At 41.7% G+C, this 16,489-nt stretch overlaps 1 protein-coding gene across 1 annotated transcript; it reads left to right on the top strand.

The window, feature by feature from the left end:
- The first annotated feature begins 674 nt into the window (after positions 1–674).
- On the top strand, positions 675–8,073 carry vmn2r1 (vomeronasal 2, receptor 1). The gene is made up of 14 exons (XM_023405613.1): positions 675–898; positions 1,495–1,786; positions 1,871–2,113; positions 2,229–2,420; positions 2,580–2,705; positions 2,923–3,107; positions 3,356–3,476; positions 4,084–4,311; positions 4,438–4,561; positions 5,110–5,270; positions 5,369–5,564; positions 5,748–5,986; positions 6,097–6,296; positions 6,763–8,073. Exons 1-14 carry the CDS (start codon positions 675–677, stop codon positions 7,082–7,084), a joined length of 2,853 nt encoding a protein of 950 aa, XP_023261381.1. The 3' UTR covers positions 7,085–8,073.
- The last annotated feature ends 8,416 nt before the right edge of the window (positions 8,074–16,489 follow it).

Raw genomic sequence — 16,489 nt, 5'->3', positions numbered from 1 at the left:
TTTGTCCCCGCTGACTGAGAGACAAGAGCAGACAAGTTCAATCATCCATCCAGCACACCGCAGACCCACACTCAGGGGACGAGACACAATTTTGGAACAGTAGCCACGCCATAATGTTGTGTGAAGACTGTGCAAGTTAGCACATGCAGCCGCCAATTAACCAATGGCCTGTGGCAGTTTGTCTCCTGCAGTTGACCTGATTACGACTAATGAACTGATCGGTATTTACAGGAGGCAAGAGAGAGAGAGAACACAGAGAGATGAAATGAAATGATGGGATGTTTTATTGGATTTATTTGGCGTAGGAGTGTGTTTGTGTTTGTTGTACTTTTTGCTGGTCCAGGATCCAGATTGTGATCTTGGGGGGTGACAAAACCAGTGGAACAAGTTTTGAGCCACACTTGATTATATACAGCATTAATTAAATAATAATATTCTGGTATTTACCAAAATGAACAAAATTCTTCTTGTCTAAATTTCACATTAAATATAGATTAATATGCTCTCAGCCGGTCACTGTATTCCACTGTCGTCCTCTTCACTTTTGCACCATTGAATCTGTTCTCAGGTTACCTTGTGCAGCACATCTCCCCTGGGAGCAGATAAGACACCTGTCACACTTTGCTGTCTGCCACAGTGAGAGCTCTCCCGACTCCTTTCAGCGTCCACATAGCATGGAAATCGGCCACTTTTTGCTTGGATTATGTGCCTTTTTCTACTTTTACAGGTCTGTTACGGCAGAGTCCACCTGCAAGCTGAAGGCCAAGTTCAATCTGAACGGCTACAAGGATGTGGAGAGGAAGAAGGTCGTTATTGGGGGGATGTTTTCTGTTCACAAGCGTATTGCTTCCACTGATGGAAACACTTCGAGGGTGCCAGTCTCCTCGGGGTGTGAGGGGTGAGTTGAGCCATCTTTGACCTGTTCACATGACCTGTTTTTCATCATCGTGTCTGTATTGGTTCAGTCTCCTTTTGGTTAAGCTGTTGTTAGAGTGTATTAAACTAGTCAAAGATGACCCTATGCTCCTATCAAAGTCAAATAGTTTAATACTATAGCCATTAAATGAGAAATTGTTTTACTTGAGTGACTTAATTATGTGTTTCATCCTCACTGTGTACTCATGAGACCTTTTAACTTCATGATTTTACTACAGAAAATCAAGACATAGCAGGGCAGCACCTCTGGGGCCAATTAGCTACAGTTGACCATATTATTATGAAGACAGGCCTTTACACAGTGATATGCAACAATAACCAGCAAGTCTGTGAACTGTCCTCTCATGGGTAATTTAGGTAATAACATCAAGACTACAATAGTCTGTGTATGTCTTCAATCAAGTTAATTTTACACATATACTGCATTGAATGAACACATTTTTCTTTCTTTCTGTCTAAATGCAAACATTTCAGGCTGTTAAAGACAACAGACAGTAGAGTAAAACTGATCTCTATATAAATGTACTGTTTATTCGTCACCTTCCCAACATCCTCCAGGTTTAACTTCCGCACCTTCCGCTGGACCCAGACCATGCTGTTTGCCATCAATGAAATAAACGAGAGGAACGACCTGCTGCCCGAAACCGACCTGGGCTACGTTGTCTATGACTCCTGCTTCACCATCTCCAAGGCCGTTGAGGGCACCCTCACCTACCTGACAGGCCAAGATGAGGCTGTACCCAACTACCGCTGCGGGAGTGGGGCGCCTCTGGCTGCTCTAGTGGGCGCTGGGGGCTCCGATCTGTCCATCGCCACTGCCAGGATACTGGGACTTTATCACTTCCCGCAGGTAAGGCAGTGGTGAGTGACACAAAGGTAGATAAAGACAAGGCGATGTCAGCAGAATGAGACGTGCTCATCCTCTTATCTTTAGGTCAGCTATTGTTCATCATGCTCCGCCCTGGAAAGTAAGTTCCAGTTCCCCACCTTCCTGAGGACCATTCCCAATGACAAGCACCAGTCTACAGCTATGGCCCAGCTGGTGCTGCACTTTGGCTGGACCTGGGTGGGCACCATAGCTGCAGACGATGATTATGGCAAGTACGGCATCAAAGACTTCAAGGAGCAGGTGGAAGAAGCTGGTGTCTGCATCTCCTTCTCCGAGACCCTGCCAAAAGTAATCAGTTCATCAATATTTAACCAATATCCCACCTGTTATTGTCATCACATCAATACATTACAAGTCATTAGTGTTTTTTTTTAAATCCTGTTACCCCTTGTATAAACATTAGGTGAGTTCCCCAGAGGACATCCAGCGTATTGTTGAAACTGTAGTTGAGTCCACGGCCAAGATCATCGTGGTCTTCTCATCAGACGTGGACCTTAGTCCTCTCATCTTTGAGCTCCTCCGGCACAATGTGACCAACCGCACCTGGATTGCCAGCGAGGCCTGGGTCACCTCTGCTCTCATTAACCACCCAGGGGTGAGTGTTCAATCAAGTGATGAGCAAGGGTGACCAACTGACAGATGTTTGAACAGAAACAGTGCAGTTACAGATGTTCCAGAGGCTCTGACCAGTCTGAACAAAACATGATACATCACAGTTTGAGCTGAGGCTGATGATGTGCATGTTTTTATCCAGGTGAGCTCAGTGCTGGGTGGTACCTTAGGCTTTGGGGTGAAGAGGGCTGACATCCCTGGTCTTCAGCGCCATCTACTGGACCTGGACCCCTATGCTGACCAACTCACTGAGGAATTCTGGGAGACGGTGTGTTTATTAAGCTGCTTAACTGACCTGGGGAACTTTGGGTGCCCACTGATTTATCTTCACTCATTGACTGGCCACATCCAGGGTCTGACAATTGCTGGGACAATTAACATAAAACAATGAAAAAGCATTTTTTTTTTTGCTTACCAAACACACAAATATTCAAATTGATCAAGAGAAAGTGGTGTTTTTGACAATATTTTTTTTTGTCTTACAGGTGTTTAACTGCACACTGGACTACAGCAAAGCTCTGAAACAGGCCAAACAGAAGGCTAAGGAGGTTAACAGCACACTGTCCCAGGCTGTGAGGGGGGTTCCCGAAGGGCTGTGTACGGGTAGCGAGTCTCTGGCACCGCTCAACAACACTTACTCTGATGTTTCCCAGTTACGGATCACTTACAGGTCAGTTCTCACCACTCAGACTGCTGCTGTTAGTAATGTCACCACTGTCATCTTTATGTCCCTAGTATCTGTCTATCACCTCTACTACTGGTGACATATCACTGATTGACCACTATTTAACCAAGAAGTCTTGCCTGGCCATGATTTAATTTCATGTGCTGAGATATCTGCTTGTGAATGATGATGATGATGATGATGATGATGATGATGATGATGATGATGATGATGATGAAGGTGTCTCCCCACAGTGTATACAAAGCCGTGTATGCTGTGGCACACGCCTTGCACAACCTGGAGCACTGTGTAAATGGACAAGGGCCGTTCAGTGGGAGCACCTGTGCTGACATCACCAACTTTGAGCCATGGCAGGTACGTACGTGTGTGTGTGTGTGTGTGTGTGTGTGTGTGTGTGTGTGTGTGTGTGTGTGTGTGTGTGTGTGAGAGAGAGAGACAGACAGAGAGAGAGAGAGAGAGAGAGAGAGAGAGAATACAATTGTTTTTATATGCACGTTAGACCAGTATATGAATGCTATGTTGCATAAGATACTTTTATGCAAATAAACACATTACTGTATGACAAGAAGTGTCCTATAGTGCTGTGTGACAGGAAACAAGATTATGGTAAGATAGTAATTTTAAATATTCTAAATATTATTCAATATTAGAAAATATATACAAATCAAATAATTGAACCAAACATAAAGAATGATTGAGTGAAATGAGTAATTCTGTGCTTAGTTCTTTGTTTGTGTGTGTGTGTGATGTGTTTAGATGTGTTCATTAAGCCACACACACACACACACACACACACAAATGGTTGTCAAAAGCATTGGCAGATCATATGTGGTACACCATTTACGTTATTTGTTTTGAGGAGGGGGCCCTGCTCCTTTTCGATCATGGAATGTGAATCATATTATTTCAAACTGTTGCTTATACCTGTTACATAATGTGGCTCCATCTTTCTCCTCTTCAGCTGATGTACTACCTGAAGAACGTGCGTTTCAAAGTGCCGAACACAAACGAAGAGATCTACTTCACTGACGGGGATGTGGAGGGCTTCTATGACATCATTAACTGGCAGGTCAATAGTAATGGGGAGATATCCTACATCACGGTGGGACGCTACAATGGTTCAGCGGCCCCAGAGGACAGGATGACCATAATGAATGATTCTATTGTGTGGAACAATGAAATGCTGGAGGTCAGGAGCACATTGATTAGGACATCAATTAACCATACGCTCTTCTAAAATATTAGTTGGTTCGTGCATATGTCCAAGTCTTTGTTTGTGTGTGTGTTTTTGTGTGTGTGTGTGTGTGTGTTGCAGCCTCCTCGCTCAGTGTGCAGTGAGAACTGTCAGCCCGGCACCAGGAAGGGGATCCGGCAGGGAGAGCCAGTCTGTTGCTTTGACTGTATCCCATGTGCTGACGGAGAGATCAGCAACACAACTAGTCAGTATACAACTTTCTGAACTGTATATCTTCCTGAAAAGTCTGAACTGAAATATTAACCTTGGTGATTTTTCTTTTTTTCACTTTTTTCTTAAATTTGAAATAAACAAACAACAAGAAGACGTTCAAGACAAGGGGGCAGTTAGCCATATCTTAGTGAATCTATCAGAAGAAAATACTGCTCTGTTTTCATTTCATCACTTCATAGCCTGAAACTATTATAATATATGGAGATGCATTATTGAAAAATTGCCAATTATCACAATGAGGAAGTTGTGTTCATTTTGCTTCACTGGTTGAAAATGCTGCAAAAATAAGCCAACATTTTACACTCCAATTCACTATCATGTCACACTGAAACGGTGCTGTATCATAACAGCCTTATTTTAGGTTGATAAATCCTGTCATGTTTTAGAGGACAGTGGTATCCACTGGTCCTCCTGGACAGTTTGAAGTCACCAAATGATACAGCATGTAACTTCTGCTGTCGCTGTGATAGGAGGACACACACACCCTGCGGCCCTCTGATCACCCTCTCTTACACACAGATGCTCGTGAATGTATCCTGTGCAGTGGAGACTACTGGTCCAATGATGCTCATGATATCTGTGTGGCAAAAATCATTGAGTTCCTGGCCTTTGGGGAGCCACTGGGGATCACTCTCATCGTCATCTCTGCCTTTGGAGCATTAGTTACCATCGCTGTCGGGGTGAGAATCACAAAGGGGAAAACGTATATCTACTAGTGAGGCCAATAGATCCCGTCAAATTTTGTGTTTCAATGTGTTTGTGTTCTTCTTCTCTCCAGGTGGTGTTTGTTGTGAACATCAGCACCCCTCTAGTGAAAGCCAATGATCCTCTGTTGAGCTTCTCGCTGCTATTTTCGCTGGTGGTGACCTTCCTCTCCTCCATTGTCTTCCTCGGAGAGCCTCGGGACTGGAGCTGCATGACCAGCCAAGTCGGCCTGGCTCTGGGCTTCGCTCTCTGCCTTTCCTCTATCATGGGTGGGTACACTCTCAACAGAGGTATACCTCATTTGTGTGTTTATATGTGTGTGCACTGTATTGCCTGGCAATGGTCTGTCTATCGCAATCTGAGTATCTCCAGTAGTCACCAGGAGAAATGAATGTACCCCCTGCTACAGGCTACAGACTGCACTGTAGCATCCTGATATGTTTTTACTTCAGGTAAGGCAGCAGTGTTGATGCTGAGAGCCCAGGCTCTGAAAGCAGCGCGAGCCAAAGCCAAAGCAGCTGCCAAAGCTGCAAAAGCAGCAGCCGAAGCAGCAGCCAACAGCGGCAGTCCTGATGTCATTGTAACCAACACAAATAACAACAATGATGTGAACACCAGCACCAACCCTGATGTTGACATTCTCACCTGCGCCCACCAGAGGGCAATAGCTACTGTGGCAACATTAATACAGGTACATACATTTAAAAGAAGACTTTACACCTCACTTGACATCTTACTCTGACCTCTTAATGCTAGTAGTGTCCGATGTTATAATGTGATTTTACTGACCTTATCATCCAGGCTATCGCGTGCACAGTGTGGCTGATCGTCCTCCCTCCACACCCTGTCAAAAACACTTCAGCCCAGAATATAAAGATCATTCTTGAGTGTGATGAAGGCTCTGTGGTCTTCATCTGCTGCATCTTCGGCTATGACATCCTGCTGGCTCTGCTGGCATTCATCTTTGCCTTCATAGCCCGAAAGCTGGAGGACCACTTCAGGTAGACAACCGATGAGCAGTTACATTAATATCACCACAGCCACTGGCTCATTGGGGTCAATGGAAATAAACAATACCCTACAGAATATTTATGCCTTGAAGTTATGCCGACTTTATCTTTTATCTTGTTTAGATCTTTCTATGCATAGAGATAGGTTCATTAAGTATTGAATATACAGTGTAAAATTATAGGGGGATTATTTCTTGACAGACACTTCTGTTTATGCGAAATAATATTTTGGCTGTGTGCGCATATCAGTAGGAATTATATAAACTTAGACAGCAAACACACAAATAAAAGGATAATAAGTGTGAAAGATTATTCTCATTGGTGTTCCTCTTCTGGTCTTTTCCCAACCTTTGAGATTCAGAGCATTAATCCTCTTTTCGAGCCATCTTGGTGTTAAAAAAACTCCTCTTTCAACACTTAAGAAACATATACATGCCTTTCTTTATCTGTCTTCCAGCGAAGCGAAGTGCGTGACCTTCGGCATGCTCGTCTTCTTCATTGTGTGGATCTCGTTTGTCCCGGCTTACCTCAGCACACGTGGAAAGTTCATGGTAGCTGTCCAGATTTTCGCCATCTTGGCCTCCAGCTTCGGCCTGCTGACCTGCATCTTCCTGCCCAAGTGCTACGTTCTCTTGGTCAAACCTGAACGCAACACAGAGGAAATGATGAGGCCCCGTTCCAAACCCCGCGATGGGACCTCAACTGGGACATCGGCCTCACTCGCTACAGCTGCCACTGAGGTCAATGCTTCAACAGCATCCACTGCCATTGATGATTAGTGAGAAAATAATAAGAAATAAACTGAGGCACAAAATTGAAAATTGCAAATAATGTAGATGGCAGTTGTGCCACTGCTTCACTGGGCAACTGGTCCAGCTTATTAGGGTTCCTAGTCCTGTTATTCACATTTATTTTGCAATCATTATGTGTGGTCCTCATGAACAGACAATATATATTATTTACAAAACATTTATATTTATACTGACTGAATCTTCACATGCACATCTGTATCTTCACATGCATAAGGTAGGGTTGATTTCAATAAGCGATATTCATGAGGAAGTAAAACTGCTACCTCAACAATTAAAAATGCATTTTCAAAAAAATAAAATCGATGGTGTATGTGTAAAACACAGGGTACATTCTTTAAGAACAATATAATTTTGACATTACTTGCTTTACTCTGATGTGTGTATGTTCTGCTAAAAGATATTTGAATGAGTACAGACTCTTACTGTCAAAGCTGCTGTTGTTTCAGTTGTGGTAGTGGATTAAAATTAAGGCAGCGTTTACCTCAGATACATGTCTGCTGTATTTCTACTGGCAAATCAATTTCAAACACAACAATCATTTTACTATACAGGAATTTAGCTCATTTTGATCCTATCAGAATATCTGTATAAACTGTTTACACTGTTAACTTTCTATTACTACAATAGCCTGTCAGTGTGACACAAGTGTGACAATTCTTAATAGTTGAATAAATGTTATTTTCAGTCACTATAATACGTGTTTTTCTTGTCAAAGCAGGAAATTAATTCTCTGTCAAATATCGGTAAAAATCCAGTCAATATTTTGGATTGTAGTGACAACCTGGAAAATTAGTTATTGTCTTCTCACAGTCAAGCAGGTTTGCAGAGAATGGTCGGTTTTATCATGTTGTCCCTCGACATTGCCGTGCCTCCATATGGCCACTTCTACTGGGCCACCAGATAAATGAGAATGAAAGAATGAATGAACAATAAACATGTGCCAGGGGCCTCTTTCTGGATGAGTGCTTGTGTAATTAAAAGAGTTCACATGTGGGCCACTTTTTGTCACCCATACTTTCAGTGAGTGTGACAAAATGTCTTTTAAAGCTGCATTAATAAAGTTTCTTTTAATTTAACAATGACTGTGCAATGTGAAAGCCACCTGTCTGTGCAGCTCCATTAAGCATCTTTTTGTATTATTTTTACAACCCACAAATTTACTGTTCTTTTAGCAGCCATATCAGCATTTTCATCAAAAACAGTATATGATATACCTCTCCGCTACCAGCCCAGGACCAGACAACAGACGAAGGTAGCTTGTGAACACAGCGGAGCATTTTGCTGCTAATGACTCAGATATTACTTTCAGGAGTTGGTGAGGACAAACACAGAGCTGAAATAGAGTGAATATTGTACTTAGATTAATCAGATCCAAATGAAAACTAATGTTGCAGTGTATCTTCTGGATGTATAAATAAGCCACTGTTTGTTCACCATAACAACTTTATGAGGTTGCAATATGCCACTGACAGAGAATAGTTTGTATAAATTGTTTATGTACAGTAACACCATATATTTGCAACATTACTGTATGACAAGCAGTTTTGGTTAGCATGATAATACTATAATATTAGCCTAGCTGAGCTAGCTGGAGGCCTGTGCAGTAGGAGAAGCTGCAGTTACGTTTTTTGTTAAAGCAGAGTGGCTTCATCCAGCACTTTATCTGTTGGTCACTAATCCACAGGACGATCTCAGAGTCAAACTATTGTAACTACACACTCAGATTAATAAACTGAGGTCTCTCCTGTTGAAGAGGTTGTCCCTGATGTATCAGTGTGGGTGACAGCTTATACCTCTCAGCTGGCTAGAATGATCCAGCAGAGGGAGCTGGTGGCAGCTGCTCTGGAAATCCACATCTTGTTTGCTCTGCTGACTCTGTTGCACCAAAACCCTTGCCCTTATTCAGTACATGGAAGTGTGTTGATGGATGGCTATATCATTACAGGGAAGATACAATATATCCCAGAGTCCCAGAGTGATGAGAAGTTTAGAAAATATGATGCTCCATGAAACCATGAATTTTTTGAATAAGCCCTCTTTTAAGTGGGAGAGATATTAATTATGCAGGAATCCATACGATGGATGACTAAGAGTTGATAAGATGACAAGATGAGAGGAGGTATATATAACAGTAAAAACAGCACTTTACTGAACTCTAACAGGGCTGAGGGAATGATGATATAAATGTATGTGGGTGTGTTGACTGTCTCATTAATCACACTGAGCTTTAACCTCTGTATTACAGAAGACACTGAAGCACTATTTCAGGCTTTTAGTTTAATCTTTTCATCATTTTTCTTCTCTCTTTCACCTACTCACTATTATTTTTATACACTTCAAAAAATGTTGCATTTGTTGGAGAAGCTGAACCTAATATCTTTGTATCTTTCTATATAAGTCCAGGTGGCTGTTTTCTACTTGTGTGTCTTTGTGTTTTGCACAAGATGTGTGTGTGAGCTCCCTCATGAGCACGTGGCTTTCCAGGAATCTCTGAAGCTGTGAACTGTGTCCAATCAAAGCTGTCAGTGTGGATGGTAATAAATTCTCCTGGTGACAGAGCGGTGAAGGAATGTGTTTATAATTTATTGTCAGCTGACGAGAGTGGACAGGAACACTGGTGCTAAATCAAGACAAAATGTGTGCACGTGCATCGCTGCATGTGTGTGTGTTTGTTTGCTTTACTTTGCATATGGGTGATTGTGTATCCGTGCGTGCACCAATGTTAACCTGCAAGAGGCATTTTCAGTTAACACTTTATTTTATCACTTTGTAAAGTCAACGGGCTGTTTACAGTTTACCGTGTAATACATTTTAATCATTTTTTCCTTTATTTCTTATTTGCTTCATAGCAAAGGTCCGAGTACAATATAGTATATGTGTTCTTTCATGATTTAAATTAGAAAATGTAACCATGTGCTTATCTATTTCCAGATGGACTTTTAAGGAAACATCACACACATCTCCTTCACTTTCACACTGATTGATGCCGATTAAAGGTGCCATATGTAAGTATTTGCTATCGCTACCTTAGCAACATTAGTTGTTAGCATTTACAGCTGTTTACTTACCAGTCTAGAGGAAACAATGTGAGTTTGGCATCAAACTTCATTCACTCGCTAAGAACTGTTAACTCCTGTATTGCTTTTATTTCTATCTCTTCTTTTCTTTGCAGCTCAACATGGTGTCTTACTGCCTGGGCAGCTCTACTTCTTCAAACTCTCATGTTGACCTGAGGGGAGACTGGATGCTACCGTGACTCACTATCACTTCTCGAGGTACAAAGTGGTTAGCTGATGGATGTCATTCCGTTGCTGACCGGCGGGCTACTGCTGCCTCTCAGATGCTCGTTCTGGCTCCCAATTCCTCCCTCTGCTCGTCTTGTTGTGCATCTGTCCGTGCACTTGCTAGACAGAGCCGGCTCTCTTTTCTTGGGCAAACTCTGGTGTCTCCGTCTCCCACGTCTTCCGTGTTTTCAGGTTAACGGAAATTTCCATCAGCTGCCAACTGGCGGCTTCGTTCTATAATAATAATAAAAAAAAACAATGATCAAAACACAGCAATAATACAAATAAAATCATTAGAAATAAAATCATGCAAATAAATGAAACTAAAAAAATATATAAAAGCATGCATGTAAACTGTGAAATCAATAAATAACCATAAACTCCACTCCCGCCTCCTCAGCTCCATAGTCAGCAGCTCTCCCTCTGTTACCCTGATATCGCTCTCATATTTACACACTCCCATCTGTATAACTGTCAAGTCAAATGAACAAACATGAAAACATACAGCAAAGAATCACTTCCTTATAAGGAACTTGTGAGAAATGTCTTCACCTATTTATTCCCCTCGCAATGCTCCAGCTAAGCTCATCCACACTGGTAATACAGGCAGGCTGCTGTAAACAGAAAAAAGACTCAAGGACTTGTCATCATCCTTAGACCAGTCACTTCAGAATAGTTTCCAGTGGACATTTCATGTTATTCTTCATGTGAAAATTATACCTTGGCCTTAACGAGTGAGGAGTGTAAAAGATCCTTTGAGCTACTGATTTACCACAAAGTGTGTGTGTGTGTGTGTGTGTGTGTATGTGTGTGTGTGTGTGTGTGTGCGTGCATCATAAGGCTGCATTTAGATTTAGTGAGTCAGTAACTATATACAGTAGGGCTGATGTCACTACATGATTATTGTGGCCAAAAGAATTCATGATAATGATATTATCCTGATATTTCTATATAGTGTTTGAAAAACACTATATAAACAAATGATATCAGTCCAATTTGTCTTTCATTTTGTTTACTGTGTGTTTTGTCTCTTTTTTTTGGCAAATGAATTAAACTAAAATTTAAGTGTACGGGGTGGAGAGAGTCTCTAACCATAACTGTACAAAAGTGTACAAAAAGAACAATTACACTTAATGTATAGTGAAAAGACTGAAATAAAAAAGATTCACAAAGCATAACATTTTCCATCATGATATTATTATGTGTAATATTAACACAATATCAATATTTCATTTTTAGAATATCGCGGTTATTGTCAATATGTATCACCACACCATTAATGTACAGATCTGTTTTCTGAAGTTTTTGAAAGCTGACATCTTTCAGAGTGAAGAATTCACCTGAGATCAGCGATGCTATTCCAAAATAATGAATGAAAAAAAAAATGTGTCTCTTTATCTATAAACTGAACATCTTAATTTTTTACTGTGTGGAAGCTGATAGACCACAAGCAGGGCGGTGTTAGATATTTGACACTACTCCTTTTGTCATGCCCCACTTGTTTTGTGTGTCAGTATGTGAAAGGTTAGAGGGATTTTTACGACACAAATATATATTTCTTTGACTTATATAACATTACATTTAAGAGATAAATAGTCTTTACCTACCCTCACTGATGTTTTCAGCATCTTAGTGCACTAATTTCTCATGAAAGGTGAACTGCATGGCTGCTACTCTTTAAATGAACGCCCTCATCTAGTAACACAACAGACTGTGGGGTGAAAAAGGAGACTAAAGAGACATACAGAGGCTCGACTTTGCTCCTCCTAATTTAATAGTGCAGAGAGCAGCTGTTCCTTCTTGCTCCATATAGTTTTGGCGCCTGTGTGGATTGTGTGAGCTTGTGTGTAAGTTTGCATTATGTTTATGTGTATGTGTCTTTTAACTCTTGCTTGCCAAGTCTCAGACATCTGCATTAATTATAAATCCAATCAGTATCTGTAAACACTTCCATCCCCCAACCTTTATTTTTTGAGAGTAGACTACAGCATGGACTCATGGTTCAAAAAGATTCAATTTTCATGATGAATTATGTGTGATCTGGAAAGATGATGATAAGTGATTATCCAAATATGAGTATATGAGAAAAAGAGATTTAAAGTTCAATTAATTACACTAAGCTCATTTTTCAACGAGTAAAACACACTTTCCATACATCTAATATATAAAGGATGTAGCGTTTAATAAGAAAAGTGGAATATTGGCTGTGCAGGACACGGTCATTAACAAAGTGCCTCTATGGGGATTTAACACACTTTACTATTGATAGTACAGAGGTGTGGATCTTTCTAGTTTACAGTGTGATAGATTACCTATAAAGGTCATTCTCATCTTTGACAGAAAGCATCCACATGCCTGAAAGTACTTGGAAATGAAATAAATAAATGATCAAAGTTAACAACCATGATAACCTCGATCCTTGTGCTGATCTGATTCTGATGTGCAAACACAGACACACAGACACTGAAGCTTTCAGGCCTTTGACCTCGAAGTTTCAAGGTTGTGTCTAATTCTCTCAGATTAGCATCTACTGATGTTTGTCCAGTTTTACTTTAGTCCATAACGTCTAAAAAGGCCTGCTCACTGATTATCTGAATCGATACTAATTATCTGAGAACAATCCTGAAAGTAGTTAAACTCTTATCTGTAAAGCATAATCATGCACAATCCGATCCAGTAACTCATTTTGTATACCCACCTGTACCGTGTAAAACCTCACTGTAGTACTGTACAGCATCACTGCACAGCCTCAACATATTAAGACAAAGACTGTGAACATGCAGACCTGTGTGTGTGTGTGTGTGTGTGTGTGTGTCTGTGTGTGCCTGTGTGTTTCCATGTATCAGTTTACGTCTCAATGGAGTTTCAGGATAAAGGACTTGAATGTCGGATTTTGTCCATGCTAGAATTTACCATTTAGTGACGATGACATTACAGAGACATCAGATTGGATTCACTTTGTGTGATGAATCTCCTCAGGCAGCGACCTTGAGGGACAACAGGTCATCCAGTTGAATTGTTGCGCCCAGGTCTGTGTGATGCAGTGTCAAATATGCCATTCTGTTTTAACTAAACAGACCTACACCCATAACCGTAGGGTTCAACCTCTGAGGCACACACGATCCTAACAAAAACAGTAAATGGACAGTTACCTTGATAGAAATGGTACAGCAAAATCTCATCATTGCACTGTATATGGTGTGATATCACCCAGTCATACTCCAGTGGTAGCTGAAAAATGACAGGTTGGTTAAAAAGATACGGCACAGCTTTGCAGCATACTACAAAACTAAAAATTTCCAACCCAAATTAGCTGTTGACCAAGACACAGTCAGAGATCTGTCCTCCATCCTCTTCTCACCGCACAGTCAGCACTGACCACCCCACCCCCCGCCACGCCCCTCAGCCATGTCCAGTGAGCTATCAGGGTCTCATTACTCTGATGAATAATTTAAGGCTGACACTCCATCGCTGATTTATTCACTTGACCTCTAAGGACACCAATCTGCTTGGATATCAGGAGGATCCTTGGACCACATGGCTTGACCACAAGAAGCTATTTAATGGATGAGGACTTACTGGGTGAGTGGTTATTAAAGCACTTAACGGACCTAGCTCAAACAAACTATATTAGTTGGGGTTACAAGTGACACAGAAATACCTAATTCATTACAAGCACATCCAGTTTATAGTATTCCCTCACTGTGTGTTATCTGAGTTTTAGTGAACATTAGCAGTTTTGTCCTGCTCTTTATTACATTCAGGGAAACTTGTACTCCAGCCAACTTCTTCGATAGAGTTACATTAGCCAAACATACTGGTTAATCCTCTCTGTAAAAAACATGTGGTGTTAAAATCAAGTTAAAAGAGCATAAGTATGGTAAGTATGTGAGCTATGAATTGCTAACCAGGGTAATGTTTGAATGACTGATGACTGGCTCAGCCTCTGTCTGAAATTAAGGACCTATTGTTCGAGAAATTATGTAAAAATTGTCGACTGCATCCTGTGCCGCGCCAGAACTTAAAGGTTGACAGATGTAGCAACAGTAAACAATGGGGCAGATGTCAATTCTGAATTTCTGAATCCTGGCTGAATTTAAGACTCTGCATGGATGTTCTGATTCAACAAATTCATTGTGTAAATTTGATTCAATATCTTCTTCCTCTGAATTTCATTATGTCATCTTTGCAAAACAAACAATAGGAATGCGCAGTCGGACCTTTATGATTTGTTTGACATTATTTGACCCGCTCACTTTGAATTCAGACAGTTGTTCAAGCATTTTAATGAGGGCCAACAAAAGCTTACTCTCATCCTCTGGTTTGGACAAGGGAGCCAGCGATTTACTTAGCCAGCTTTCATATAATGAACTCCACGCTGGATTCTAATTCCCTCGGTCTCCTCCTCTTCGCTCTGGCTCTCTCCTTCCTGCTCTAGCCACCCTCTCCTTTTGCTCATAACAGAATAACTTTGAACGTCTACGTGTGTTTGACGAGACTTTTGCTGTGTAAAGGGCCACACCGGCCCCCTGCTCTCCTGCAGTACCTGACATGAATTAACATCTCATCAGCATGCAGTCCCTCTCCAGCACACAAACCATGATCAATCAAGTGTGTGTCCTGGGTATTTCTGCTCACCTTCAGTTCAAATAGGAGGAGAACTTAAAGTCTGCTTGAAAGTTGTCAGGAGGGAATCTATAAAGACTCTTTGGTGTTTGAAAACCTCTTTGGTGTCTGAAAACCTCACATACACTGTTATTTGAATTTACATGTTGATATACATTAAAACTACCCTGCAGAACTGGATTTTAATGTAACACCCCCAAACTAAAAATGCAATAGCCAAATAACAATTTCCTTGTTTTGGTGTCTGAAAAACTGCAAATACTTAACATACTGTGTGCAAATAGTTTAATGTGTACTGCAGCCAAATGTCTGTTTCCACATTGTTAGTCCTGGGTAAGGTGTAAATTTGTGTTTCTCCCACCCCAGCCTGGAGTCTTATGACACAAGGAATGGTGTTAAGGCTCCTAAGACTCTGAAGTGGTCCAGGAGGTGTGTAAATATAGAGTTGTCACTGGTACCAATCCTGAAGATAAAAAGACACAATCTGTGTTTGCCAGTGTACATGTGGTGGATGTTAGTAATTGTTTATAGCTCTGCTTCAAACAATTTCCACTGTGTTTATTGATATAAATCCTCACTGAAATGCTCAGTCTTCTTTTTATTTGCATTGTATTTTCACTTTTGACTACCTGCATGTCAGTGTTTGTGTGTGGATATGTTCACATTTATGTGTTTGTGTTTGTATTTGTATTTGTTACATATTGTTTTAGCACCTGGACGTATCTGTGTTCTATCATGTATGTGCAGGGTGTGTGTGTGATTGTGTGTGAGTGTGTACACATTGTCGACACCCTGGCATGTTTGGCTCCCTCCTTTTAGGCCAGGGCAGGCTGTGACGAGACAAGGAAACCAGGATCCTGTTTCAGGGCTGGATGAGGCTATAAGAGACCAGAGAGCACACTGCACAGACAGAGAGAAAGACTGAGACAGACAGGAAGAGGAGACAAAGTACTCAGAACAAACAGACAAATGGTAAAAGAGTAGAGGCAGAGAGAGCTGACTGAACTCTGACTGACAGACAAAATAAGCTTTCCTTAGACATGCATCACTCTCTGAAACTAGACTGATCGGTCATCCCAAAAAGGGGGCGACAAACGACTTGGAAACACTTGGAAACCCTGAAGCTCCTCCTCTTCACCTTGCTCTCTGAACTCTGCCCTTGAGGGGGAGGGGGCACCCTCTCGGGCCATGCTAGCCGCCCGAAGCAGCGGAGGGGGCGTCAGCGGGGGACATCAGCCACCCCACGTGCACCGCAAGCACTCAGTGGCCTCCCTCAGCGGGACGAGAGCCCACCGAAGCAACTCCCAGGATGCCAAGCGCAACTCCACCTCCGGGAAGCAGGGGGCACAGCCCCGACACAAGGCGGCGCTGATAAGAGAGATGGAGACCACCTGGTACCTGAAAATGTTTGGACTGGGCAAAGAGGAGACAGTTGCGTATAAAACTGGCATGCCCTACAGGT

Source organism: Seriola lalandi, unplaced genomic scaffold (genome assembly GCF_002814215.2).
Source record: "Seriola lalandi dorsalis isolate HSWRI2012SDOR001 ecotype SW California unplaced genomic scaffold, Sedor1 jcf7180002054281, whole genome shotgun sequence".
In the NCBI taxonomy this organism is placed as follows: Eukaryota; Metazoa; Chordata; class Actinopteri; order Carangiformes; family Carangidae; genus Seriola; species Seriola lalandi.
Note: the sequence above shows the minus strand (reverse complement) of the source record. Positions and strands in the feature narration are given on the sequence as shown.